Source organism: Takifugu rubripes, chromosome 3 (genome assembly GCF_901000725.2).
Source record: "Takifugu rubripes chromosome 3, fTakRub1.2, whole genome shotgun sequence".
NCBI classification, from domain to species: domain Eukaryota; kingdom Metazoa; phylum Chordata; class Actinopteri; order Tetraodontiformes; family Tetraodontidae; genus Takifugu; species Takifugu rubripes.
In genome coordinates this window covers 9,882,074-9,905,779 of record NC_042287.1, presented here as the reverse complement: position 1 = coordinate 9,905,779, position 23,706 = coordinate 9,882,074, and the positions used below count along the sequence as shown (strand labels likewise).

The following is a 23,706-nucleotide window of genomic DNA, read 5'->3' as shown; positions in this document are numbered from 1 at the left end:
CCCAAACCTCCTTTGATAAATTGTTTTTCTGGAGTTGATAAAACTGTGCAGCATTGTCGCGGGTCGTGATCGTTAATGCTGCGGTTGTCACTGTAACTCTAGGATAAAAAACAACTTAGATGCAAAGGGTTTTAATTCTTCTACCCTATGATATCCTGTCAGGAGACCGAGGCAATGTCAGCAAGGAAAGGAAGGTCAGACCCAGGGCTTGTCTTTTATTGTCTGAAGATGATAGGTCGCCTGGGTAAATATGTCAAAGGTGCAATCTTTTTATTGTTGGTTTTTTTTCCCCGATTTAGTCTTGGCACGGAGGTGCAGTGCTTAACACCATGGCAGAAATGTTCTGGGTTAGGGTTAACATGTTCCCGGCTATGCCTGTATTTTGTTTCTCCTGTTTCCTTTCAGCATGTCCGTGGGTGATTGCCGCGTGTGTCCCGCTCTGGGCTGGTGACCTGTCTAGACTCCAGCATCCCCGCAACCCTGATTAGGAACAAGCTGAGGAAAACAGAAAGCGGATAGTCTCCAAGATGTAGATATGGAGGCTGCCCTCCAAAACTAAAATAAGGAAAATCCAGATTACATTATGTAAGCTTACGATAGCTGCTAGCTTATTGGCATTTTATAGTAGCAGCTGTAGTTCATGCATTGAATGTAACATGCTGTATGTAACTGATGGAGGAAACTCATCTAGGTCATTGCAACAAAGTCTTTTGTCTTTTGCGGTCAATACAGCAGGTACTGAGATGTTCATCGCTAGCCGACAGGAAATCAGCGGTGGACTCCCAGTGGAGCTGTGTAGAATGGTTTAAACAGAGTCACAGAAATACAGGCAGCAGGGTCATGTGTGTAACCAAGACACATTAGAGACAGAGCTGGCGTTTGCTGAACATTTGTTAGAGTATTGTATTAACTAAATAATAGAGCAGAAAATAGCATAAAATATTCACACACACATCAAAGGGCTGCTTGACAAATTCCTGCTGTGTCCGGCTCTTAACCTTTGGAGGAACTCTGAACGGTGTGAGTGACAAATTACAACAAATTCATGAGCGGAGGGGAAAAATTCTTCAAGAGATGTTAATCGGAGTCAGACAGTATAAATAACCGAGCACGAGGCGCAGCACTAATAAATGGACGGTGAGCGGAAAGGGATGGGAATACTGGGAGAGCCTGGTCTGCCAGTGGCCGTCCTCTCAGACAGGCCCGTTTCAGAGGTAACTTCACATGGCGGGGTGGGGGGTGGGGTGGGGGTGGGGGGTCAGGACAAGCATCCCATAAAGCAGAAAAAGAACAATAGCAGGAACCTTTGGCCACAAAATGACTGGAGCCTCTCCCTGGATGAGAAGAATAGAAAGATCAGGACACAGTCTGTATTGGGGGGGTACATGTTTTGATGAAGTGATTAATGCTGAGAGGGATCATGTCACTAAGACACGACTCTTGCTGCCAGTGGGGGCCCCCGCATGTCACGCAACACCAAAGGCGCCACCCTGTCACCGTTTCTCCTCTCCCAGGTGAACATACTTGTCTGAAGAGTCACGTTCATGTCCTCACAAAGGTGTTTTTTCCGAAGCTGAAGGAATGCCGGCTGGAATGTCAAAATGACACACGACGCCGCAGAGCAGAAGCGTTTCACCAACTTTGGGGGCAAACACTCCATATCCTTTTCCATTTATTGTTCCTTTTGCCACAGATTAATATCTTGTTTAAACAGGCCGCAGACACGCAGCGCCGTCGCAGCGTTCATAAATCCTCTGGAGCGAATCAAAACAATGGCTCGCATTCCTGCCGCTGAAGGTCCTTTATAACGCTGGTCCCATCTCCTGAGGGGACAGCGCACTTCCAGGTACACAACATAGGGACAGTATCATATCTGCAATAGGGTTTCAGGGTATTTAATCTGAAATATTAGTAGATTAGAGCCATTTTATTGGCCCAGGCCTACTACACCCCATAATCTCAGCAGATTTGATGGCTTGATACATAGACAGAGATCATCTGTTAGACTAGATGAAGTAGATCCCGTGAACCCGAGGGATACTAGCTTCCATCACAGCTTTAATGAGGATTTAATCCTGCAATTGGTATAAACCCAACATAAAACAAATCCCATTGAATTTCACAGCCCCAACATTAGCCAGATCATACGCACGTATAACTCCAGCGGTAACTGGGTGTTGTCCATAAGCAGCAACAAAATGTCTGTCAGTGCCTGTGTTTTCTCACGTAGCCTCGTGGGATTGAGTCCATTCATCCACGGCACCCAACGCTGGGCTCCCAGTACTGGGTGGATTAATAAAGCCTCTGTTTCCTTTGATTATATTAATCAGGGTAAGACCCAATCACTGCCCAGCTTTATAGTAAATATCCCTCTCTGTCAACAATGGTTCGCCCGCAAAGATCCCATTTTTATCTCGCTTTTATCTAAACCTTCTTTGTAGCCAACAAAGGAGAACACGTCACGTGCTGATCAGAGACGAGGTGTGGTTTGATCCGTGAACCAGGCCGCCAGGCGTGATCGGGTTTCGCGGGGGTCTCACGGGTACCAGCACTCTTTTTTCCTCCTGGCTACACTGTTTAAACACTCGCCCATTACAGACATCCATACTTCTCGGAAATGAACCCGGTTGCTCACAGGCGCGGTTTGGGGTTACACCAAGGCTCTGCCAACAGTATCTGACTTTAAAGGGCATTTCACAGTGGTATATTTGTATGACTTAATTGGGCCTCCTCTGAGCTGGTACCTCCCGCGTAGTCCTCAGGAGGCAGGACTTAAAGGAGGACTGGATTGTGCATTGTAAAGGACGGTGTGTGTCCAAGTGTGTTTGGAGGGAGGGAGCAAAAGCAGGCGCCGTGTCTCAAGAAGGAAAACACTTTTAGCAGTAGGACCCAGAGGTCTTTCAACGGGAAAAAACAGCCAGCACACCTTTCTGTTGACTGAGGCAGAACAAAGATTAGGAAAAAAAGTTCTTCATAACTGTAAGAAAAAAGTTGGGGCTCTGAGCCACGTCATTGGCTATGAGGAGTCCGGCAGGAAAGTGCAATGGCTCCTGAGGTCAGGACTCAGGCCGCTATATATTTATTGCCACAGACAACAACTTTAGTGTCTCTGCATCATCGTCCGCTGCCATTGATGCTCTCAGGAGAGGAATTATGAGCGCGTCTGTGGCCGTGTACAGGAACATTTACACAGAGGACCGCTTCCAACAGGACTACGGCTCCGATGACAATGCCGGTGGAAGCCCGGGGCTCCGGGAGCGACTCGCCAGTGGGTGCAGGTGCTCCAGGCGAGCCTGCCTCCACCTGTTGAGGGACAGAGTGCCCATTTTCAACTGGCTGCCCAAGTACAGACTGAAGAAGTGGATTTTAGGAGACACCGTGGCAGGACTGACAGTTGGTATTCTTCATATCCCACAAGGTAGGTACTGTAACCATGGAAATATAAGACAAAAAAGACTGATGATTAAAATTACATTCTTCTTTTTCTTTGTCTAGTTATTATTTGGTTAATTTATATGATGTGGGTGTTTTAAAAAATTTTTTTTTTTAAAATGTACACTATTTTTCACTTATAATTTAACTCATTAAATATTTAATATACAGTATTTTATAGTAGATTTATATGAACATATGTATGTATGAAATATTTATAGTATGTAAATGAATGCATTGAGTCTTCTATATATGTACATTAATCAGCTAAACTACAATATTCTCTACAGTGTATGCATTTTTTCATTTAAATTAAGGTTAAAGGCTACTTCATTCAACAAATAGTAACACAGTGGCATATGATGAAAACAAATGAATTTATGAATTTGTGAAAATATTAATCTGAATTTCATCCAAACAGGCATGGCCTTCGCTCTGCTCACATCTGTGGCACCCATATTTGGCCTCTACACGTCCTTCTTCCCCGTGTTCCTCTACATGTGTTTCGGCACAGGTCGCCACGTCTCCACAGGTACCTCGCGGCCTTTATTTTATCAAATGTGCTCTCGGTGACCCCCAAACTGTGTGTAAGATGCTAGTCCTCCCCCCTTCCAGGCACTTTTGCCGTGGTGAGCTTGATGACTGGTTCTGTGGTGGAGCAGCTGGTTCCCACACCTCTGGAGATGAACACCAGTCTGCCGGCAGCAGCTGAGTTTGAGGCCCAGAGGATCGGCGTGGCCTCAGCTGTGGCCCTTCTCTCAGGAATTATCATGGTAAAGGGCATATGTTTGAAGGATTTTAAGTATGATGAGCTTTTTTGATTTAAAATCTCTATTTTTGTGCCCTCAGCTGTGCATGTTTGGTCTGCAGCTGGGCTTCCTCTCCACCTATCTGTCGGAGCCAATTGTCAAGGCTTTCACCAGTGCTGCTGCCTTCCACGTTACCGTCTCACAGCTACAGAGCATGCTGGGGTTACGCCTCCCCCGACACACGGGGACCTTCTCTCTTTTCAAAGTAAGCGTGCTGACACGCGGATGGTCTCATCTGACCATCACTAAAGGCTCACTGACTTGTCTGTCCAGACTTTAGGGTCCGTTGTGGAGAACCTGCCTCACACCAACACAGCGGAGCTGTTGATCTCTTTGGTGTGTTTGGCCGCCCTGGTGCCAGTCAAGGAAATCAACATTCGTTTCCGGAGGCGCCTGCGGACACCCATCCCCGTGGAGATCCTCACAGTCAGTCAGCTGATTTCATTTTAGTTTACATTTGATCCCTTCAGTGGTCACAGCACGGATAAAGGTGCTTTAATGCTTCGTTCGTCAGGTGATTATAGCTACAGGGGTGACTTTCGCCGCCTCGCTGGACACTAATTACAATATCGAGATAGTCGGCCACATACCAGCAGGGTAATTAGCTAAAATGAAGCATGGCTACGTTTCTCAGCGTCTCCCAGCAATTTCAATTTGGACTCTCTCATTCCCAGATTCCCGAAGCCCAAACTCCCTGCCCTGCACACTTTCCCTGACATCGCCGGGGACACGGTGGCCATAACGTTTGTCGGTTATGCTGTGTCGGTCTCACTGGCCATGATCTATGCAGACAAGCATGGATATTCCATCCATCCCAACCAGGTGAGCGGGGAGACCAGCAAAAGCCCCATCTTGTTGCTCACAGTCTGATAAACGTCTGTCGTTTGATGTCAGGAGTTGCTGGCTCATGGGATCTCCAACACGGTGTCCTCTTTCTTCACCTGCTTCCCCAGCTCGGCTACATTAGCCACCACAAACATACTGGAGAGTGCTGGAGGACACACGCAGGTACAAATGTTCTTTATTATGTCTGGTGATGATGGCCGACAGGTCAGTTTGTTGCTTTATAGTAAATTAGCTCAACATCAGAGTTTTGCGATTTCCTTGCAGCTCTCCGGCTTGTTCACCAGCCTGGTGGTTCTGATCGTCCTACTGCTGATTGGGCCACTCTTCTATTTCCTTCCAAAGGTGGGTTTACTTCAGTCACTCTTACAGGTGGGAAAGAGACATTCCAGTGCACCTATCTCATCCTTTTCCTGCTCCACAGGCAGTTCTGGCGTGCATCAACGTTACCAGCCTCCGGCAGATGTTCCTGCAGTTCCAGGACTTACCTGAGCTGTGGAAAATCAGCAAGATTGATTTTGTAGGTGCACTGGGTGAAGTAACAAAGGGTTTGACCTTGGGTATCAACCCTAATTTTCATGAGTAGCTGATTCAACAGTAACTGTAGATTATTGTGGTTATTCTTCTCTGTAGATGGTTTGGGTGGTAACCTGGCTCTCTGTGGTGGTGCTTAATGTGGACCTGGGTCTAGCCATCGGAGTGGTTTTCTCCATGATGACGGTCATCTGCCGCACACAAAGGTCCGCTTTCCATTGCCACCTGCAGCAAGAATAATTTCAGAATGATTTGTACTATAAATCACGACTTGCTTCCTACCTGTCATGTGATGATTCCACAGGGCTGGTTGTTCGGTGCTCGGACGTGCAAGCAACACAGAGATCTACAGACCTATGGAGAAACACAGCAAGGTGAGAGGTGATTCTTACCGCTCAGTAACACCTTTTAAATCAAAGCAAAATTTCCATATAAAAGGTAACTGCTGCAGTCATTTGACAGAGATGATGAAAAATGAGGCAGTTGTGTTTTCCTCTTAGTGCTACGAGGTCCCTGGAGTGAAGATACTGACATACAATGGGCCTATTTATTATGGGAACCGAAACTTCTTCAGGGAGGAGATGAGTAGGCTGCTGGGCCTGACGCCAGAGAAGATCCGCAGCTGGGAGAAGGCGAGAAAAGCTCTGGAGAAACGTGAAGGGGAAACCACCGTCAACACCGTGGTACGACCACTGCCATCACTTAATTAGCTCAACTGATCACCACAGCGTCACATGAGTTCTAATCCCATTCTCCATCCTGCCATCACTCTTTAGGAAAGAGGCATCGCCAACACGTCATTTTCTTCAGAGAATGAGTTCTTTAAATCTGGTACGCTATGAGATTGTACCCAATGTTTATCCTGATTATTAAAAAAAATAGACACTATTAAATAAATCCTTTCTTTATTTTCTCCCAGAAACAGTCGAATCTGATATTCAGGCAGTTTTGATCGACTGCAGCAGTGTGATATTCGTTGATGTTGCTGGAGGGAGACTCTTCACTCAGGTTTGTCTAAAACATCTCAACATTGAGGATTCCCTTGTTGGTTCATTTTCGGTCTTTTGATTCATTGACTTTTTTTTTCTCAGATTTGTACTGATTGCCAGAAAGTTGGCGTCTGTGTGTATTTGGCAAACTGTAACGGTGAGGCTCCTGTCCAAGAAAACAGATCATTTTCCTTTTGATATGTAACATCTGGTAAATCTGACACACTTTGAAAACTGCGTGGCGCCTCCTGTCTTGGTAGAGAGTGTCTTGAAGATCCTCACGTCCAGTGGTCTGATGAACTACATGAACCCTCAGCACATCTTTGTCACCGTCCACGACGCTGTGTTGTATATCCAGCAGCAGAAGGTGAGCGAGCAGGCAGAAATGCTGACTTTGCAATCAACCCGCCTCACTTAAATCTCTTCAGAGGTGCCGTTTTGTGTCGCAGGAGAAGCCACGGGAATCCACCACAACCGTCTGGGTCTGAGACAACAGGCCGATGAGGAAGTGCGCCTCCATCGGAGTTATCTTTGATAAGTTAAGAAACAGTAGCCTCCTGTGGCACCAAGGCTGGATTACAGTAATTATTGCATCACAGATTTGTCATTCCTCTCACATATATCAACCTTATTCCTGATATTCTGATATTAACAATTGGGGAAGATCATTTTCCTCATTAGTTTTGATGAAGAATCACTGCTTATCGCGACTAAAAACTTTGCTGGTATGTTACCATAGTGATATTTATTTAGTTTCTGATGTTTGCAATAAAAATTGAAATGCACTGACGAGCTGCATAAGTACATTTATGCTTTGAATATGGTCGTGTCACCGTCCTACTTTTGAAAAGGTTGACGATTAAACAAGGAAAAAGTTCTCTCAACAAATCAAGCACATTATTGGGTTTGTGAATCCCTTTTTGAGGTTGTGTGGAATTTGAGGCACGCCAAAGGATTCTCATCAGAGAAGAAGAGCGCTCTTTGTGTCAGAAAGATGTCAGAAATGGGATTCAAACAGAAACATTTAGGCCAAAGCAAAAACTGATTGTGTCACTGCCAAATATCTGCACCAACCTCTGCTGTCCACTCTTTTTCCTCCTCATAGTCCCGTTACCTTGACCTGATAAATCCAAATGTGGTTTGGGTTCAAAAGCAGGACGGGGGTGAAAAAAAAACCTAATTATTTGCTTGCTTGATGTTTGTCAGCCAAGTTATTAATTCTTTCCACTGCATATTTCAAAGAGGCCTCTAGACACTCTACCCTCTGGGTTTTCACTTTAAAGCTAAAGGAGTGTTTCACTAATTGGGAAGAAGTAGTCCACTTCAATTAGAACATGGTACACAAGGTTCTGGCCAAATGTTTATGAAGCCAGATTCTACCAGCAGACCTAATAACATGATTTGGAAACAACAAGGATGATTTTTGCTGTTCGTGTGGGAATGAGGAAATAAATGACACTGGATGAAAGTGGACTGACCGCTGCAACAGGCATGAAAACATCAATAATCTCTAACTCTGAATAGAGATCCCTGAAAACAAATGTTTCAAACAACCACCAACATTGAACAGACCCGGTTTCCTGGTATTTTGGCAATTATGGCAATCGAAATAGTGATGAGAAGAGTTTCTCGCTCCAGTTGTTTTTTTTAACCAATCTTTTATTTCCATCTTGTGGTCAAAAATCAGAATGACAGCTTCTCCCAGCTGCTCCATTCACAAGGTGTAAAGGCGTAAACCACCTCTTAACAACGCCATGCACTGTCTAGATTCCAGGATTGTGGGGATGTCAACGTCAAATGTGACCATGTGACACATCTTTTGCTGATGTTAGAAGTGATACAGTGAATAGTGATGTGCGTTTGAGTTGGGCTGATTTAACGTCCTGTTAGGTACTTTTTTAACCTCCCTTTCTTCTCTAATAATCAGAGCTTCAAATAAAGTTTTTGTTTAATGATTTTTTTTATAATTTGCAGCTATAATCAATAAGGTTTATGTATTACCTCTTCAAATCCAGTCAAGTCCATTGTTTTCGCTCTCAAAACTTTGTCCTGTAAATGGCCAAAAGTCATTAATCACACTCATTAGACTCAGTTTCATGGTCATGGATAAGAAACCTGCATAAGATAAACCTTTATTCATCCCACAAGGGAATCTTTAAACATGGCATCAATACTTACACTCTGAAATGTTTTTATAAAGTTTGTATGTTCCTGGCAGCCTTACACCTGGCAGGTACCATACCCACAAACGAGCATTTGCATTGCATTTTAATGTCTTTTAGACTCGTGCTACATTTGCTGTTGCCAGACTATTATCTAAAAAAAGCAATCAAATATACAGTGATTGATCATAAACAGTAAATAACAAACTGTGATACTGGGAACTAAAATATAATTCTTAATTTCTCTTTTAGGAGGGTAAAACACCCACTCACCTGGAGTATTTGCCATATACATTAATATGTAAGCAACAATTTCCAAAAATAATTTAATAAAAAAAAGACAACTTTGGACAACAAAATAAATTAATCAATAAAGAATAGATTTCTATTAAATATTGCTTTTTACTACATGGTGTTTTTATTTTGAAACCAAGTATAAAAATATATTTATCCTATTTTCAGATTTATTTTTTAAAAAGCAAAATAGAGGAGGAGACATTTTCATGGTCACGTACCAAATACTAGGCAACACGCACGTGTGAAGCCGGGTTCACTGACTGCTCATGCACTTGAACCTGTTCTTGAAGTAATAAATTCCATTATGAAGGCTGCTGGTGGACTTGGACGATGTGTAGCGGAACTTCTCGTAGGCCTTCTGTGAGTCTGTTTTGGTCCAGGGAAGTTTGATCTTTGATGCATGGTTTACTATGATGTCACTGCACGACCCGATGTGCAGCGAGCCCAGGGCATCGACGAAGAACTCTGCAAGAACAAAAAGGTTTCCTTTCCATCATTCCTCAGTTTCTGACCAGTTTATCTTAACTGCACAGAAAAGAAAATAAACTCACAGGCCAATCGTTTGCCACCTGATCCCGTCAGAGATACTCACCTAAGTGACCTTGCCGTGCCAGTTTGGGGTCGAAGCCCACCTCGCGCACTCGGTCTGTCCTTCCCATGAAGAAGTTGATGATGGCATCAGCCACCACACAGCTGGGAAATCCCTCGATGTAGTGGTGGTAGCCATTTCTGATGTGCAAACAGTCGCCCTCCTCTCCCCCTTCTTCCACAGAGATGGTGTGTCGAAACGTTGCCGTGTAACCTGTCGCCTCCCTGACTGCACCGCCAACCTGCCAGCATCGGCGCGGGAACATTAGATGTGGAAAAGCTAAAGAAAAGAAACTAAGAGCACTGCTGCAGCTGCACGGGAGATGAGAGACAGCTCTCACCAGATCCAGAGTGGTCTTCTCTAGGATGTCCACCATCTTCTCCAGCTTGGTGTTTTCGGTGAAGATGAAATCATCGTCCACCCACAATATGTACTTCGTGGTCACCTGAGACACGGCCAGGTTCCTTCCTGCAAACCAGCCCTGCAGAGATGAAGGCAGTCACTCCCCAATATACCGGAACTCAGAATCCATGACGTTTTTCACCTATTTTACCTTTCCAAACGGCATGATGTAATGCTCAATATGAGGCCCTCTCACTGGCTTGGGGTGTTCATTATCATCTGCTATCACTATGGTGACAGTGGAATAATATTTCCGTATGCTGTTGATGAGGTCATTCAGTTTTTCATAGCGCAGAAAGGTCTTTGTGGCGATGGTCACAAGCGCGCTTATGTTGTACTCTATGGAAAAACACAGAAAGTTTGGCGCCATTGCTTACACATAAATAAATGACACAACATCAAACTCGCCTTTTTGGGGTCCAGAATAGTAAAGTTTTGGAATGGTTCCAAATCTAATTTTGATGGTGAAAGCCGCTTTATGTGCTTTGGTTCCAAACTGAACTGCGAAAAAAGAGAAGCAGCCTTGAAAATACAGTTGTTCAAATTCAAAGGAAGGATGTGAAGCAATAGATGCTTTTTCAACTGTCATGCAGACGGCGCCACATCATTGTGACTCTCATTTTTTCCACCACAGATGTGTATGAGTTTCGAAACGTGCGTTGTTGTTTGGTTATTTTTTTTGTTTGGGGTTTTGAAAGGGTAAAAAATTCAGTGCTAAAGTTAAAACTCTGAGATTGCTGACAGTTAATGCCCTGTGTGTGTATTAACAATGTTTAAGCTATGTCTCCTCGTAGATTCATCCAAATAGTCAACTTTAATCATCACAGCTGTGATCCATGTAAGCATGCACTGGTGTGTTTGTGCTCTGTTTAGACACGTAATCTTCTTATTTAGTCATCATCTGAGCGCTGACAGCTCACGCTGAGTTTTGAACAACATATATGCATTTTACAAAGATGAGTTGTCTGCTAGGCCTCCAGTACCTCATGTCCTTACAGGATGCTGGAACAGGCAGAGATTCTTCCGGAAACACAAGAGATGTAGAGGATGGACCTGGTTGCAAATTTGTCTTACAGTGCTTTCTTTAGTGACCATAAAGGTCCTCTTCGGTCTTTTTGGTAATTCCCTTTGAATATTGCAGCATGTGAGGAGTCACTATTGCTGGCTGTTGTGCATCGTTCATTTCCTGTAGTCTGACCGTGTCATTCAGTTTGCTTCGTAACCATGACCATGGCATCGTTCGCGTCAGGGAGGACACCCGTGCCATCTCCCCATTTTACACTGCACTCTCTGATGTAGGTCCTGGGTTCTTTTTGGTTCTCAGAGGTTAAGGTGTGAACGGGGTGGTCTTTTTTGCTTTGGTCTCCTCAAGTCCCAGTGATGCTTTTAGTAGACTCCACAAATTGCTCAGAGCCAGGTTGTCTGCTGTGGTGAGTGTCTAGAATTCTGTGAGCTACGGTCCGGCCCCCTTGTGGATGGATGGGAGACTGACGAGGATTACAGTATGGGGCAAACTCTGGTATGCCTTGTTTCCTCACCAGGGGCATCATTTTCTCTCAGCGGCCGAAAGCCTTCCAGTGCTTTGGAGTCTTTAGGGGTCTATTGTTGGCTAGGATCATCGCTGCCGCTTTTTCCATTTCCTGTCTCACTTCCTTTTTTGGGGTTATAATCGTTCTTCCAGCTCTGCTTGTTCTGTTTCACTGTTTGTGTGGTCTTCGACAGTCCACACATACTTTTCAGGAACCAGGGCAGGTTTGTTTGTTAAATACATGGGGATTAGGAGGTCCTCTTCACCTTCTGAGTGTACTGTGGCTACTTCGTAGCTGTCCAGTAATGACTTTCCCATTTGAATGGATCTGGAGAAGAGGCCACATATTAATTTTACACTTGACCAGTCCCCCAGGGGGCGCTTGGTTTCACTGCTGGCAGCCACAGGCCGGGTCCAGGTCCAACAGTGAGGCTTCTGCGGGGTGCGACATGCTGTGTCAAGACAGCAGGGGCCTGCTTTGGAATTGTTCTTTTAATCGCATGTTTTCTTGAGTGGCTTCTATTTTCAGCTTCAACAAGTGGTTTTATTTCACATAGTTTTTTAATGCAATCTGATAAATCCCTGTTTGTATCTTCATGGGATAAGTCTTCCCTTCTTTCCACTTCTGCAGTAATGTTCCTCAGTACCACTGGGGGAGCTTGCATAGCTGTGTTGCCAGCTTAGTCTCCCTCTGGTGGTTGATATTGCAAGTGTTCAGGGGAGGTGCAGCGGTACTGTGTTTGTTGGGGGGACAATTCGAAGGGTAGGCAGGTGGGCAGGGCAAAGGGAGGGGGTTGTTCCTCTTCCATCTTGCCAGTCTGTTTCCGGTCTTCCTCGGGTGCACTTCCTTTCTCCTCTTGGGTTTTGCCTCCTCAAGTGTTGGCCCACCATTTTGGAATGCATATCGAGGTCTTAAGTTTGTTTTTCCACATATTCCATTTTCCTCCCTTTTGAGCAGCATTTCAGCAGAATTTTAACCCATTTGGGAAAACATCAGGTTTCCTTGTCCACAATCTAGAAGTTCTGGCCAGAAGACGGCATCTGTCCCTCCTCCCACAGGACTCTCTTGCTGCCTTGTTGCCAGTTGAGTGAATGCCCACCAGATGGAGAAAAAGTGCTTTGTCTGGCTGCTGAATCCCTCCCAAAGTCCTGCAGTCTGGAACTGGGAACAGAAGTCGACCTGGGCTGCATCTACGCTGAGATTCTTTTCTCCTGGTTTTACCTCTATCACATCCGGGTCACCAATTGTCGACCAATTGTCTAGGATTTTTCCAGCCTCCTCTTCGGAGCCTTGATGATGGGTAGGCCGAGGAGGCGGAAAGTCCTTTCCACTCAGAAGGCACCTGTCCGTAGGTTCGTGTCCAAGAACTGTGACACAGAGTAGCAGAAGAGTATTCTTTTCAAAAGGTCGCCCAGCATTTATTGAAGCTCAAAAAGGAGTCAGGATTACAAAAGCCAATGAGTCAAAAAATAAATGAAGAATGCCAGAGCAAAAACCTCGTGGTAAATCAAAACCCAAAAGGTCCATCCTCTACATCTCGGAAGAATCTCTGCCTGTTCCAGCATCCTGTAAGGACATGAGGTACTGGAGGCCTAGCAGACAACTCATCTTTGTAAAATGCATATATGTTGTTCAAAACTCAGCGTGAGCTGTTAGCGCTCAGATGATGACTAAATAAGAAGATTCAGTGTCTAAACAGAGCACAAACACACCAGTGCATGCTTACATGCACTGGTGTGTTTGTTTATACAGCTGTGATGATTAAAGTTGACTATTTGGATGAATCTAGGAGGAGACATAGCTAAAACATTGTTAATACACACACAGGGCATTAACTGTCAGCAATCTCAGAGTTTTAACTTTAGCACTGAATTTTTTACCCCTTCAATAAGGAAGGGAATTGAAATTTGGAAAAATCACAATCACATCACGAGTTTGTTATCTGCATTTGCTGCAGAAGAATATTCACATCTGTTTCCTGCCATTAACCCACTGAAGTGGATAGAAATGAGAGAATGTCTTCTTCCCCATTTGCACTAGGGGGAAAGAACCTGTTATCTCTCTGTGCAATATCAATTTAGTTACAATTGCATACCCCATTTAAGCTTAAACTAAACCAAGCTAATGGGGGCTTTTGAGAGCTTTTAAATGTTTATTGTATAACGGAACTGCTAAGAAAAGAAGCCCCATATAAAAATGGCATCCAAATTAACCTCCAAATGGAAGTGGCTGTCAAAGATGTCAACATCTAGCAGCAGCATGCATGTCTGCCTCATCACAAGAGATGAAAATACACTGAAGATTTGGCCTTTTTTTTGGTCACAGCCATCTTGGGCCATTGTTATTGGAGCTTACTCACCTGTTACGTTTTTGCTGTTTTTTATTCATTCTTTTCTGGGTGGATATGGAACGTCTGTTAATCCCTGATCCTCTTGCTTACCTGTGTCGGCTGTCTTGGGATGGAACACGGTGTTGGTGTAGGTGACAAACTGAAGCTGTCTGTTCAGAGCAGGCAGCAGAGGACTGGACAGCGTCATGTGACTCTGACCTTCTCCTTGAACGTCAACCTTGTCTACCGTGGCGGCGACATCAAACGCCCCAAGGGTTGCCTTCAGATACACCTGCTCAGAGGGGAAATTTGAGAGTTCAGTAGAGATTTAAATGCATCCACATTCACAATGAGATGGCTAAGAAATTACTGTATGGTGCATGCTGTTTTCTTCTTTCAGACCCAAACCTGGAGGGAGGCAGGTGCAATAACAGGTGATTCCATGCAGCATTGCATATCGAGAGCAGTGTACTTTTTAAAATATTACATAAGGTATTATGGCATTACCAGGAATGAGGATGGTTTTGAGAGGCTGCACCTCAATGCCCTGGGTGGGATACTGCAGAGGACTGTTGGCCTCAGCGAGAATGAGCTCATCTGCAGGACTGTAAATCCTACACAGAACAACAAAGCATTGATTTAAAATTCCATCCTTTGTTCTCCTCTGGGTCATTCAAAATGGTTGGTTTCATTTATTTCTTCAAGCCTTCATTGATTACAGTGAAATGTTTCAGTATTATCTGTAATAATCTTAAACAACTTCCAGTTTTGTCCTTAATTTGAAAAAAATGGTTTAATTGGTTTATTTTGAAATAGGTTTTTATATCTATTTCATGAAAGGTCCTGTGATGGAAGTGGTTGCACAGTTGTGTGTGACAACAGCGAAGGCAGTCTGCTGTGGTATGACTAGTTGGAACGTTCACGTTTGTTGAGCTCCACAAATAAAGGTTTTGAGCCAGTGGAATGGTGATCAATGATGATTTTTATAATAGACCTAAAACACATTCAATTTAAGACACTGTCAAAACAAGGTGCAAAGTTTGTGTGCCTCTGCGCACGTGTGTGTTTGTCACCTATTCTGATATTTGCTGTACTCCTCAGCTCTGTGCCGTTTGGTTTCTTCAGGGTTGGGCTGAGACTCCAGGAAGGCAACCCCAACATTGTGGGCCCACACGTGCGGATGCAGATAATTGGAAAAGGGCAGAAAGCTGTCCTCATCAGCCACACACTCGCACCTATTATAAGCTAACAGGCTGCATCAGGAAGAGAAATCAGAGGAGTGAAATTGATATGAGAGTTTAAAGAAAAATGTCAAGTGGAAGAGAAGCGTTCCCAAGCAGCGCACCTCGCCACGCTCTCCTTCGTGTGATAGGGAATGTCCCCATAGCTGCCGACGATGTCGTGGATTTTCCTGTCAATCAATTCCTTTAGGTCACTTCCTCGTCTGGGCTTTATGTCAACTGTTGAGCTGCTCTGAAGGGTCCAGCCTTGGAGCAGCACAACCAGCAGCAGCCCAGCCAGCAAAATCAACCCCAGACTCCTCTTAAGCCTGATGTGCATCTGGAATATTGGATTTTTAACAGTGTGAATATTTAAAAAAGAGAAGCAGGGATAAGGGAAGATAGTTATTTCATGTCTCCATGACATTGCATAATGAATTACTATGTCACTACTATTACTGGTAGTAATACATTATTATTTTATTTTTATTTTATCTTTTTTAAGCTGCAGCCTTGCAGCAGCATTATTATAGTTAGGGAACATCTGAAGACTCATAGAGACCCATGGCAGAGTTTTAAAACATTAACCATTTCCTTTGCAAATATGGCAATGCAGTGAAGAAGCTGTTGAGCACTGCAGTCTGGTGTTTCCCACATTACCCCACATTAATCCACCTCGACTGTTACGTGTCAGTCATAAGTGTGTACGGTAAGTCACACGGTTAAAATGCGGCTGGGTAATTTTCAGAATGATGTTCTGTATAAACTAGATGCGTTGTTAAGCTGACAATATGTACTTTGCTCCACTTTGCTGTCCAAAAGCCGCCACGGTGGTTTCTCGCTCTCTCTCACACACACATCTGGCTGCTCCAGACTTCAAACAAATAAATGTTGATGCCTGATAACATGTGTCACCCAAATCATTACGGTTAGGGTGGAATATATTTAATTTCATAAAATAAAATTTAAAAAGAAAGCACTCTTTGGCGTGGACGTGTCTGAGCAGGCCTTTTTGCTGCAAGACTCTTTAACTCGGGAATGGAATACAGCTGAACTCGGCTGAAGTCATGATTTTGACATCTGTCCATAAGGTCCCCAGGCTGACAATATCAGGGTTAAAAAACAACCCCAAAAACCCACTAATAAAGCCAAAAGAACAGCCTCTGGTGCACAAAGAGAGGATGGCATCAAGGCAGAGATCTGAGGAAGGAGAAAAGTAAAACTCTTCTGCAGTGGGGTGACCTCCATCATGCTGGTGCTCCATTTGAGCAAAATATCAGATTTTTTGTAAATAGGTGTTGAAACTGTAAGTTTCTGAAGACCTCCTCACTGTGTGGACACTGTTACTTTCTCATTTTGAAAGAAAAAAGGAAGAACAATGGTCATTGCACAATTCGTTTGCTCAACTAAATCGCAAAGCCTGATGGACAGTCAATCCTCTTGATCAACCTCAACCAGAACCATAAGTATAACTATTTGTGTCAAATCTGTGAGCCACCATTATGGTTGCTAAAACTGAAGGAGAGCGAGACAGAAACGACTCTTACTTACTGTGGACACCGACGATTCCGGACCTCAAAGTGTCAGAAAATGCGCGCAAGTGATAAAATGCTGTAGCAGCTTGAGTTCAGAACCGCCCGTGGTGAATCACTTGGTGGATCACCACTCCTATTGTTGCTTCGGATTTAAATGTGAGGCGGCTTTGAAACGTGCTTTGAAATATACTGGCCCCTTTTCTCTCTCTCCTCTGGTGCAGATGTTTTGGGATGACTGCTGACGGGGTTATGCGTTCGTTTTTGTTTTTTCCAACCGCTTTTATTTATGGTGCAATAAGTGCAATTCAAGAGAGTAATACTGTCTCACGTAGCTTATCATGTTATGTTTACGAGTATACACACACGAAATACTACTACTACTTCTAATAATAGTTATAATAATAATAATAATAATAATAATAATAATAATAGTAATAATAATAATAATAATAATATTGTCATTATTATTATTATTATTATTATTATTATTATTATTATTATTATTAGTGGTGGTAGTAGTTGTAGTCGTTTATGTTTTTATTGGCTGCTGTCCGTATGGTTCCCTAATACCCTCTGAGCATGCGCACAAATACGGCTCCCAAAAATGTTGAAACCGGAGATTAGTGGGAACAGGCACCCATAGGTTGATGCTACAGGCTACTGCAGGAGTTTGTGTTTGTTTGTTTTAAAAAGGCTCCGTTTATTATTTTCTCACCACAAATCCAGTTTAATAATCAGAGATGTTATGATAAATTAAAAAAAAAATCATAATAACTTCCTAGGTCGACGAGAAGTTTGAGCACAGAAGCATGAAAGGAGTTTTTTTTTTGTTATTTATGTTTAAATAACTGGGTGGCATTTTAGTTGTATTGAATTTGACCTGAAAATAAGGGTAATTTTTAAAATAATTAATGTGTGTAGAGTGAAACCTCGATCGTGGCTGACATGTCAAACTACTGTATTTTTTGCACCTCACTGTCAGTGGGAATCAATGTCAGGCATTTATTAATAAAAGGACGTCTGACACAATGAGACACTGCTTAGAGCGGAAGAGACTAATGATGAAAAGGCTGGGCGAGTATAAGCGATGATGGACCAGAAAGCAATATAACACTCTGTATGATGGGGCTTTTATTTATTCCGATTCAAGAAGCTTGTGCTCACCACTGCTTCCCTCACAATAATGTTGTTTTCATCATTTTATCTCTGCTTTTTTCATTGCTAATTGCTAGATTGCATGTTTTCTGTCCCCCCCCCCACCGTGGCACAAAATGTCATCGTCTCTTCTCCTGTTGTAATGTGCACGAATGACAACCAAGAAAACAATGGTTTAAAAATAAAAATCTAAACTCAAAGCATTTTTAAAAAATGTGTATTTTTTATTTTGTCACCGGGACATCAAGGAAAACAGGAGGCACGTTAGGCTGCCCCCTAGGGGCAAGATATGGAAGAAAACCCTTAATTCAGCAATAATGTGCCTTTTCTATACTCTACTGCCTCTACTGTCAATAAACACTAGGCGAATGTGTAAAAAACCAAGGAATCAACCAAACAATGAAACCATCCATCCTTTATCGTCCGTTCATTTGAAGAGCAGCGCTCCACTTCCTGGTACGTCACTGACAGCCAGCCAATAGGAGCGCGCCCTTCGCCAGCTTTAGCTCGTTATGCTAAAGCATGTGAATCTGCGCGGCGCCTCTCCTTCATCTAATCACCTTATTTAATTGGGGGGGTCGTTCTAACGTGGCAGCGGCGTTTGACGGTGTGACAGACGGGTGCAGCAGACGGCGTTGTTCTCAAATAGGAAGTTTTTTTTTGGCTGGGGAAGCATTTCGCGGAGGTAAACGCGCACGCTCTTATTTGAATAATTCTTGTGATTTAGTCGTTTTTGTGCGGCGCGGATTAACGGAACATCCACCACACCATTGCAAACATCTGAGAGCCACACGGTGATTTATGTCGCTGTAAGAGGCTTAATTCAGGCATAGTTCATGTGAGGGGAGCTTCGGACACACACACACACACACACACACACACACACACACACACGGCAACTTCGTTCCTACACAATGTTCTATGTTCAATGAATCATCTTTTTATTTGTCAAGGTTTTCAACTAGTCCCCCCCCCCATAGCTGTCACGCTGTAACTGGGATACAGCTGCACTGGAGATGCTGTTACCATGAAGTTCTCCAGCTCCAGATGGGCCTTCTGCTTGGGCTTCCTGGTCGGAGCCTTCAGCGGTCACTTTTTTCTGTCTCAAGCGTGGTTTGAGAGGAGCTACCCTGTGCTGTCAGAGGCCCAGGAAAGAGGCTCCATGGTGGTGGAGGAGAGCCCGACCAACTGGAGGAAAGATGGGGCTGCTTTCTTCAACCTGCTGCACCCTCACCACCCAGGTGTTTGAGGTTTTGGTGTTTATTATTAAACCTAAGCAAAGAAGTGCATCTTCTCTTGAGGCTGTGCTGTAATTTTTGGAGACGTTTCCAGGGAAATAGAATACACTGATTTAAAATGGGCATTTTCTCTATATTTGATAATAAATTCTACATATCAATCTCTCCTTTACACCATTTTACGCTGCCTTTCTTTCTCTGTCCCTCTAGATGAAGACAGCGGGCTTGCAGATATGTTGTACCAGAAAGTGCGTGTTCTCTGTTGGGTGATGACTGGTCCGTATAACTTGCAACGCAGAGCTCGTCATGTCAGGGCCACCTGGAGTCGGCATTGCAATGTGGTGGTGTTCATGAGCTCTGTGGAGGATCCAGACTTCCCCACAGTGGGCCTCGGCACCAAGGAGGGCCGCGACCAGCTCTACTGGAAGACGATCCGAGCCTTCCACTACGTGTACGAGCACCATGCCAGGGACGCCGACTGGTTCCTGAAGGCGGACGACGACACCTACGTCGTGGTGGACAACCTGCGCTGGGTTCTGTCGAACCACACCCCCGACGAGCCCATTTACTTTGGCAAACGCTTCAAGCCGTACACCAAGCAAGGCTACATGAGCGGAGGGGCGGGATACGTGCTCAGCAAGGAGGCTTTGAAGCGGTTCGTGGTAGGTTTCCGGACCAAAGTGTGCACGCACTCCACCCCTGTTGAGGACCTGGCGCTGGGGCAGTGTTTGGAGAAGATGGGCGTTGCAGCAGGAGACTCCAGAGACACTCTACATAGAGAAACATTTCACCCGTTTGTGCCAGAGCACCATTTAACCAGCACATTCTCCAAGAGCTTCTGGTACTGGAGCTATTGTTACTACCCTATTGTTGAGGCAAGTCCTTCACTTCTCTTTTTTTCAGGTGGGACTGCTGCATAAACGGGTTCAAAAATGCCCCAAAAAGGCAGCAATGCTAAACATACAAGGAGGTTTATGTAAGACCCGCAAAGTGGATTAGCCCTGTTAGACGGAGGCAAGTGGGGATAGGAAGAGATCAAACTCAGAGCACAAATCTGTTCCCTTAATAACATTAGTGTGCTCTTGAAATAAGAGAAATATCTGTTGTTTTAAATCTGTCCAACAGTTTTCTTAAAGCTAGGGAAGAGTAGGGTAGGGAGAGGAGTTTTTCCATGAAAGAGTGACCTCTGTGGTGACCTCTGCGTGGGCTCCATGTACTGAAAAAGAGATGAATTTGCTTTAAAGTACATGATTGCAGAGGGGGACAATGTCCCGTCAACAAAAGGAAAATTGCTCAATTAGCTGATGATGATGCATCTCCCTAATTGTATTTTGCAATTAAAATGAGATGGTCCCATTACTGATGTTGTCACACGTCCACTGTGCACAGCCTCTTTGTCTTAGCTCTTTGAAAGGGAAATAAAAACACAAATTTACCTTCTGTCGAAGTAATTAGACTGTTTTGCTGCCCACAAAACTGGGGAAAGTGTTTCTCAGCTCCATTAAGTACAACAAAGGGCAAGAGGCTAATTCTGTTGTTTTTTTATTGTGAGTAAAACCACAAGACCAAACCAACAAGCATTTGTTCCAGAGCTCTGTGCTCTGAACCAAACTTAAAGTGGACTGTGTTTTCCTCAAAATTCAAATGCCAGGCAGACAAATGTGCCATCACTATTTGTCAATTCATGCATGAAAATTGCTTTTCTGCGCAGCCAGTTTATTCTTCATGCAAACATTTAGCAGTTAAATGTGTGAATCATATTACAGTTACTTACAGTTAATACAGCTTTTTAAATATCATCTCTATGACACTATACAATGATCTTGTGGCTTAGCACAAAACTCATTTGTTGTATTTTTCCTAATTAATGGATAAAAGTGGGACTATTTTATAGTATTCCACCATTACAGATCTTTACTTTGTGTACCTCCCCCAGGGTCCCCAGTGCTGCTCTGACCTCGCGGTATCTTTCCATTACGTCGAGGCGCAACTGATGTACGTGCTGGAGTACTACACCTACCACCTGAGAGCGCATGGCTACAGGCCACGTTACCGCCCTTCTGTGGGACAGAAAGGCCTGAGCTTCAGCCCTCGCCCGCAGCCAACTGTGCACACGGGACCTAAGTGGACACAGGGCTCGACGGATGGAAGGAGTCACACGACACCATCGTCTGTGGCTGAAGGAAACCGAACTAGAACAGAAAAAATGAGGTGAATACAATCAAGGCCCAGGCCAGGCTGGTGTAGGGAGGGCAGCCACGGGAGAGTGCGGGACGTTGCAGGAGTGCATTATTTCCACTAATGACACGGGGACACTGAGAGATCCCGGTGTGTGTCTGATTCAGTGGCAGCTTTAGATGGCTGAAGGTCAAACATTTGGTTTCTCTTGGTTATCACTTCATTAGCATTTACAGTACCTCTGCGTGCACACGGTGCAGAACCACACCTTCGGCAACAAAGCAGCCCAAATGTGAAAAATTCTTCGCTTTTTATTTCATCATTTTTAAATTCAGAGGGGTGAAAATCACATTTTTAAATTCTTTATTTAACAGTCACGTTTGGATAGTAAATTAGATCTCTGTTTTTGCTCTTTTTTTGAATGAAATACTTTAATGGGAGAATGTCTTTTCTTTAAATGATGTCCGACAAACTGGTTTGGAAGGGCGAACCTGCTCTTTTTCATGACCTCTGCAGAGCTGCAATCTCATAAAACACAGACAAATTCCTCCTCCAGGCAAATGCACCCGTGACGTAGATGATGGCATTATTTATAAAAATGTTTATTATGCTTATTATTCTGAACTCTAAAGAAAAAAAAACATGATCATGAAACTAAAAATATCAGCTCTTCCATCTATGGTGTCTCGAGTAAAGCAAACATGGTACTTTATGCATTTAATGTAGGCAAATTTACATCGTGAAGCATGTCTTCACTGTGATTCCATCCTTGCTGCTGCAAAAAAAGTTGCTTCATTTTGTCGATGTTTACAGCCCCTGAAGAAACCTGCAAGAAAAGACACGACGTGTTTGTTTTTTTTACTCCTGCACTAAAAATGTTAAAAGTATGTTGTTGGTTTTTGTTTTTAAACGGATTAAGTCTCGATTTGCAGAAAACTTGAAGGAAATCTGATACGTGTTGTTTAGCTGGGTTTAATTACTTTAGTAAACTATTTTCCAAGTAAATCCTGCCTATTTGTTTTTATTGAATGGAAAAGACAGAGCACTCACCTCAGCCTGCATTTGTTGAGAAAGACGCCCCTCCTCTCTGCATACTCTCTCCTCCAGGGGCCATTATCTACGAGGGAAGACATTACAAATTAGTGTCATTCAGACATTTTGTCCGTCTGATAAAAGAGAAAACATTAATTCTAGAGTCTCAGGAAACCATCAGACTCAGTTTAAAAAAACCCACACACACACTCACCAGATTCCGAGTTTCTTCTTCCCATGAGACCAACAAAAATGTCATGCAGCTCCCCTGATAATATGAATGACAGCAATTCACTGTTAGATCTCCACTTTGTGAGAATGCAAGAAAAGAAATCAAAAGAGAATCCATTTTGTCTTAAAACCTCACTTTTTTGCTGTGACTGCACAGAGTCTGCATCTGGCTGATCTAAAATGAAATAAGGAGAAATAGACATATTTGATTTTTTAAAAGTACACTAAAGAAGATTAAACACGTCTCATGACTCTTTGTGAATGATCTATTACATATCCATGACTGGAGCGCCTTAACTACGTTCTAAACAATGAACTGAGAGCCATTAAAAAAGAAATCTCACTGGCATTCCTTCTGCCCATCAAACCCACGAAGCTGTCATAATCCAAATCGCTGTATCTCTTCAGAATGTTCCGCTTCACACTGTCTAAACCGACAGTCTGCTGAAAACATGAATAGAAAATGAAACGAACGTCCCCTTATAAACACCTGACACACTGATAATCGTTAGGGTCCGTGCGCACGAAGACACCTACATCAGAAGTTGAGCTCCGCGATCCGGTCTCCTCGCATCTGGACTGACTGCATCGAAGTTTCATTAGGAGGAACAGAGTCACCAGCAGTAAGCCTCTCCTCATTTTTGCAACCGACACCTGTCTGATAATATTTACAGTAGGAACGACAATGTGGTTATTTCATTTTAATCATAACTTGGAAGGGTTTTATCAGTCACGGCCACAAAGTTCGCTGCGTAATGGTGCGCAAAAGCGCACAGCGTGATCCTTACAGTGGTACTGTACTTGGCCATTGTTCTTCCTTGTATAATTCTAACAGAGTCAATCGTGATATTTCTCCCGAGAGCAGCTTCAACGTGTCCATTTAAACTATGAAACTATAAAATGATAAACGTATGAGATGTCTTTCTTACCTGCCTTCTATCGAGAAGATATATTTTTGAAAATCAGTGCGCCCTGGCGCAGAGCGAAGTGATAGATCCTGCTGTGAGACCTGGGCTGGACAGATGAGGTGTTCGCGCTTGAGGGTAATAAATAATAGCTGAATAGCCGCGTAACGCCAATCAGCAACCAGAGCGGAGGTGGAGTATCAGGTCTTCTATCGCGTAGAAGGCTGCGTAGTCTGCTCATTGATGACCACGACACCCACAAGGACACAGAGCAACGTCACAAGGACCGTTTTTATT

The 23,706-nt window shown here is 43.7% G+C and overlaps 4 protein-coding genes across 11 annotated transcripts; 2 read left to right on the top strand and 2 right to left on the bottom strand.

The window, feature by feature from the left end:
* The first annotated feature begins 2,895 nt into the window (after positions 1–2,895).
* slc26a10 (solute carrier family 26 member 10) lies at positions 2,896–7,491 on the top strand. The gene is made up of 18 exons (XM_003963171.3): positions 2,896–3,418; positions 3,854–3,964; positions 4,048–4,205; positions 4,282–4,446; positions 4,515–4,667; positions 4,756–4,838; positions 4,916–5,063; positions 5,136–5,249; positions 5,352–5,429; positions 5,509–5,604; positions 5,718–5,824; positions 5,923–5,992; positions 6,119–6,301; positions 6,395–6,449; positions 6,538–6,626; positions 6,710–6,764; positions 6,868–6,974; positions 7,057–7,491. The coding sequence occupies exons 1-18, from the start codon at positions 3,154–3,156 to the stop codon at positions 7,093–7,095; spliced, it is 2,076 nt and encodes a 691-aa protein (XP_003963220.2). The 5' UTR covers positions 2,896–3,153; the 3' UTR covers positions 7,096–7,491.
* A 1,772-nt stretch (positions 7,492–9,263) lies between these two features.
* Positions 9,264–17,016, bottom strand: b4galnt1a (beta-1,4-N-acetyl-galactosaminyl transferase 1a). Of its 3 annotated transcripts, none has more exons than XM_029834202.1 (11): positions 16,687–17,009; positions 15,261–15,475; positions 14,989–15,168; positions 14,423–14,529; positions 14,286–14,323; positions 14,027–14,210; positions 10,466–10,558; positions 10,209–10,396; positions 9,996–10,136; positions 9,659–9,896; positions 9,264–9,531 (listed from the first exon to the last, which is right to left on the bottom strand). In XM_029834202.1, exons 2-11 carry the CDS (start codon positions 15,473–15,475, stop codon positions 9,320–9,322), a joined length of 1,596 nt encoding a protein of 531 aa, XP_029690062.1. In that variant the 5' UTR covers positions 16,687–17,009; the 3' UTR covers positions 9,264–9,319. The 3 variants fall into 3 exon arrangements, with proteins under 3 accessions (XP_029690062.1, XP_029690063.1, XP_029690064.1); XM_029834203.1 differs by having other exon boundaries at positions 14,027–14,207; positions 16,687–17,006; XM_029834204.1 differs by having other exon boundaries at positions 9,390–9,531; positions 9,659–9,883; positions 16,687–17,016.
* A 1,291-nt stretch (positions 17,017–18,307) lies between these two features.
* On the top strand, positions 18,308–22,246 carry c1galt1la (core 1 synthase, glycoprotein-N-acetylgalactosamine 3-beta-galactosyltransferase 1, like a). 3 transcript variants are annotated; one of them, XM_029834212.1, is made up of 4 exons: positions 18,308–18,510; positions 18,806–19,066; positions 19,274–19,938; positions 21,000–22,246. In XM_029834212.1, exons 2-4 carry the CDS (start codon positions 18,853–18,855, stop codon positions 21,276–21,278), a joined length of 1,158 nt encoding a protein of 385 aa, XP_029690072.1. In that variant the 5' UTR covers positions 18,308–18,510; positions 18,806–18,852; the 3' UTR covers positions 21,279–22,246. The 3 variants fall into 3 exon arrangements, with proteins under 3 accessions (XP_029690072.1, XP_029690070.1, XP_029690071.1); XM_029834210.1 differs by having other exon boundaries at positions 18,309–18,510; positions 18,779–19,066; XM_029834211.1 differs by lacking the exon at positions 18,308–18,510 and adding an exon at positions 18,537–18,663 and having other exon boundaries at positions 18,779–19,066.
* tac3a (tachykinin precursor 3a) lies at positions 21,946–23,706 on the bottom strand. Of its 4 annotated transcripts, none has more exons than XM_029834213.1 (7): positions 23,434–23,706; positions 23,042–23,162; positions 22,849–22,948; positions 22,641–22,679; positions 22,488–22,541; positions 22,292–22,358; positions 21,946–22,067 (listed from the first exon to the last, which is right to left on the bottom strand). In XM_029834213.1, the coding sequence occupies exons 2-7, from the start codon at positions 23,141–23,143 to the stop codon at positions 22,049–22,051; spliced, it is 381 nt and encodes a 126-aa protein (XP_029690073.1). In that variant the 5' UTR covers positions 23,144–23,162; positions 23,434–23,706; the 3' UTR covers positions 21,946–22,048. The 4 variants fall into 4 exon arrangements, with proteins under 4 accessions (XP_029690073.1, XP_029690075.1, XP_029690074.1 ...); XM_029834215.1 differs by having other exon boundaries at positions 22,849–22,945; XM_029834214.1 differs by having other exon boundaries at positions 23,438–23,706.